Raw genomic sequence first — 3,138 nt, 5'->3', positions numbered from 1 at the left:
GTGCCGTCGTGCTACGCAACGACAAAACAGCCAACCAGTCGCGTGACGCGACCACCATCGCAGGCCGCGTAGGCCTGATGTTAATACGTCGCGGGGCGCGACAGCCCCCTAAACACAGATTTTTGCTGATTTTTATTGTTTAAGCCATAGAACTTGCACTTCCCCTTATTTATAATGTCAAAACTAATATTCATAGTGGTTTTGACTATAGGTATTGCTCGTTGTCATGGATGTCGATTAAGCAATGGAATTCAAGAACCGAACACATGTTTTGAAGACTTCCGCGCTAATCTAATCTAGTTGGACTATGTTGTTTTGCAAACTTTATTAGTTGTGAATGTTTTAAACTAGATGGTTGGTTATGTTAACCTGCCTAAAAATGTACATCTCTACTAAATAACTTAGTTTTTGGCTAAATATATATTTTGGTTTAAAATGGTGTGTATTTCTATAATAAAATAATGAAATTATACGGCGAGTGTTACAAGTGGGTAATCAGAGCTCAAGGTTATTAACAAGGTGTATTCGGTTCAAGCTTGATCAACATCCGGTAAGAGTTAATTATTTTAATAGGTTCATTAATGTAAACGAAACAAGAATTGATATGCACGGGAAGAGTGTGTTAACACACTAAAACCCGGAAAGTGCATTAAGTAAGAACAGTTAAACAAGTTATGAACTTGACTAAACTAAAGTAAATAAACCATATGATATAGATGAAATGTTTAACGCATGATGTAAACATTTCAGTTTTAAAGATGACGGATAAGGGTAATGATGATGCGGTGCCGAGAGTCACCGAGCAAATGAGAGAAGTGATTGCCGAGGAAGTAGGAAAGGCAATCAAAAATAGCTTATCCGGTTTTATTGATAAGATCCAAAATACGGTACTATCGGTTGTTGATGAGAGAATCAAGAAATTGGAAGATGATGCTAATGTAGCTAAGGAGAAATCGGGAGAGCGTAAGGGCTGCTCGTACAAAGAATTTATGGCATGTAAACCGCCACTCTACAACGGAGAGGTGGATCCGATAGTGTGCCAAAGATGGTTGAGTGATATTGAAGGGGTGTTCGAAAGAACCCACTGTGACACAAATGACTTCGTAGCTTATGGCACGGGTCAGCTGAGAGGTCAAGCAAAAGACTGGTGGGATAATAAGAAAAAGGAGATCGGAAGTGAAGCGGCGAAGGCAATGACATGGGACGAGTTTAAGGTACCATTCCTTAAACATCACAGTCCCAAAGAGGTTATCAATCGAATCAAAGAGGAATTCATTCAACTTAGGCAGAAAGGCGAATCTATTGATAAGATCACGGGGATCTTTCTCGACAAACTGAGGTTTTGTGATGAGTTAGTAACATCCGAAGAACAGAAGGTGTATTATTATTATAATATGCTAAGCTCAGAGTATCGGGAGTTCACGACTCCCTCAAAATATGAGACCCTCACCGAAATTATTAACACTGCTCAAGAAAGGGAGATAGAGCTAAAGAAACAGATTGAAAGGGGTGAAAGAAGGGCGCAAGTGGTTAATCCAAGCCCAACGAAAAAGGCACGTACGACTGAGTCGTCAAAGAAGCAAGAAGGAAAAAGCAGTTCGCCAAGTTCTAAAGTATGCGGGAAAGGGCACAAGGGTTAGTGTCGGTTTAAGGACAAGCCGTGTCCTATATGTGGGAAGACAGGGCACACGGCTGCATTGTGCCCGGGGAAAGTGTCGGTGTGCTACATATGTTATCAGTCGGGTCACAAAAAGTTTGGGTGCCCGGAGTTAACCGGAAAGAAGGATGGCAAGGATACCCATACTGAGACTCCAAAAGCAAAAGCCAGATCCTTCCAGTTAACAGCAGCTGAGGCGAAAACGGAACTCGATGTGGTTTCAGGTATATTTACTATAAATTCAATTCCCGCGCATGTGTTATTTGATACGGGTGCGAATAAATCCTTTATTTCACATGGATTTATTCGACATCCTTCTTTCGTATTGACAAAATTACCTATGCCATTAGAAGTAGAAATAGGTGACAACAAAAGTTTCATTGTGTGTGATGTATGTCAAGATTGTAAGATGAGTATCGACGGTGAAGAATATTCAATAGATTTAATTCCAATGTTGATGGGAGAAATTCAAGTAGTGGTCGGAATGGATTGGTTATCCCGACATCACGTAAAGGTAGTGTGTTTCCACAAGGAGATAAAATTAACATCTCCAAGTGGAAAATCCGTTACCATTTATTGCGAAAAAGGGGGTAATCCCGTTATGTGCTTGATGCTAAAAGCTCACAAACTCATGAGGCATGGATGTAGAGCGTTCATGATATACGCAAACGAACCAGACAAGGGATCGCTGAAGATTGAAGACGTACCGGTGGTACGCGAATATGCCGATGTATTTCCAGAAGATTTACCGGGAATACCGCCAGAACGGGAGGTAGAGCTCGGAATCGAATTGATTCCGGGCACGAAACCTGTGTCCAAGGCGCCGTATCGGCTCGCGCCATCAGAGCTACAAGAATTGATGTCTCAAATCCAAGATCTGCTCGACAAAGGGTTTATTCGACCGAGTGTATCTCCATGGGGCGCACCAGTACTATTCGTGAAAAAGAAGGACGAAAGTATGCGCATGTGTATCGACTACCGAGAGTTAAACAAACTCACTGTGAAAAATCGATACCCACTCCCAAGAATTGATGATTTATTTGACCAGCTTCAAGGAGCCAGTTGGTTTTCAAAGATTGACCTCAGGTCGGGTTATCACCAGTTAAAGGTTAAGGAGGAAGACGTACCGAAAACGGCCTTTCGTACACGGTACGGGCATTATGAGTTCCTCGTGATGCCCTTTGGGTTGACCAATGCACCCGCAGCTTTCATGGAACTCATGAACCGGGTTTGCAAACCAATGTTGGATAAGTTGGTGATAGTGTTCATCGACGATATCTTAGTGTATTCAAAAGGTGAAGCTGAACACGCAAGTCATTTATGTGAAGTATTAGAGACGCTCAGAAGAGAGAAGTTGTATGCAAAATTCTCAAAATGTGCTTCTGGTTACGAGAGGTGCAGTTTCTCAGGTACATCATTAGTGCCAACGGGGTGTTAGTAGACCCATAAAAAATAGAAGCAGTGGCAAGATGGAATCCACT

At 41.9% G+C, this 3,138-nt stretch overlaps 1 protein-coding gene across 1 annotated transcript; it reads left to right on the top strand.

Moving 5' to 3' along the window:
- Positions 1-806: 806 nt before the first annotated feature.
- LOC118490530 lies at positions 807-1,640 on the top strand. Its single transcript, XM_035988219.1, has one exon. It carries the CDS (start codon positions 807-809, stop codon positions 1,638-1,640), a length of 834 nt encoding a protein of 277 aa, XP_035844112.1.
- The last annotated feature ends 1,498 nt before the right edge of the window (positions 1,641-3,138 follow it).

The sequence above is a fragment of the Helianthus annuus genome, chromosome 3 (genome assembly GCF_002127325.2).
Source record: "Helianthus annuus cultivar XRQ/B chromosome 3, HanXRQr2.0-SUNRISE, whole genome shotgun sequence".
NCBI lineage: Eukaryota > Viridiplantae > Streptophyta > Magnoliopsida > Asterales > Asteraceae > Helianthus > Helianthus annuus.
Note: the sequence above shows the minus strand (reverse complement) of the source record. Positions and strands in the feature narration are given on the sequence as shown.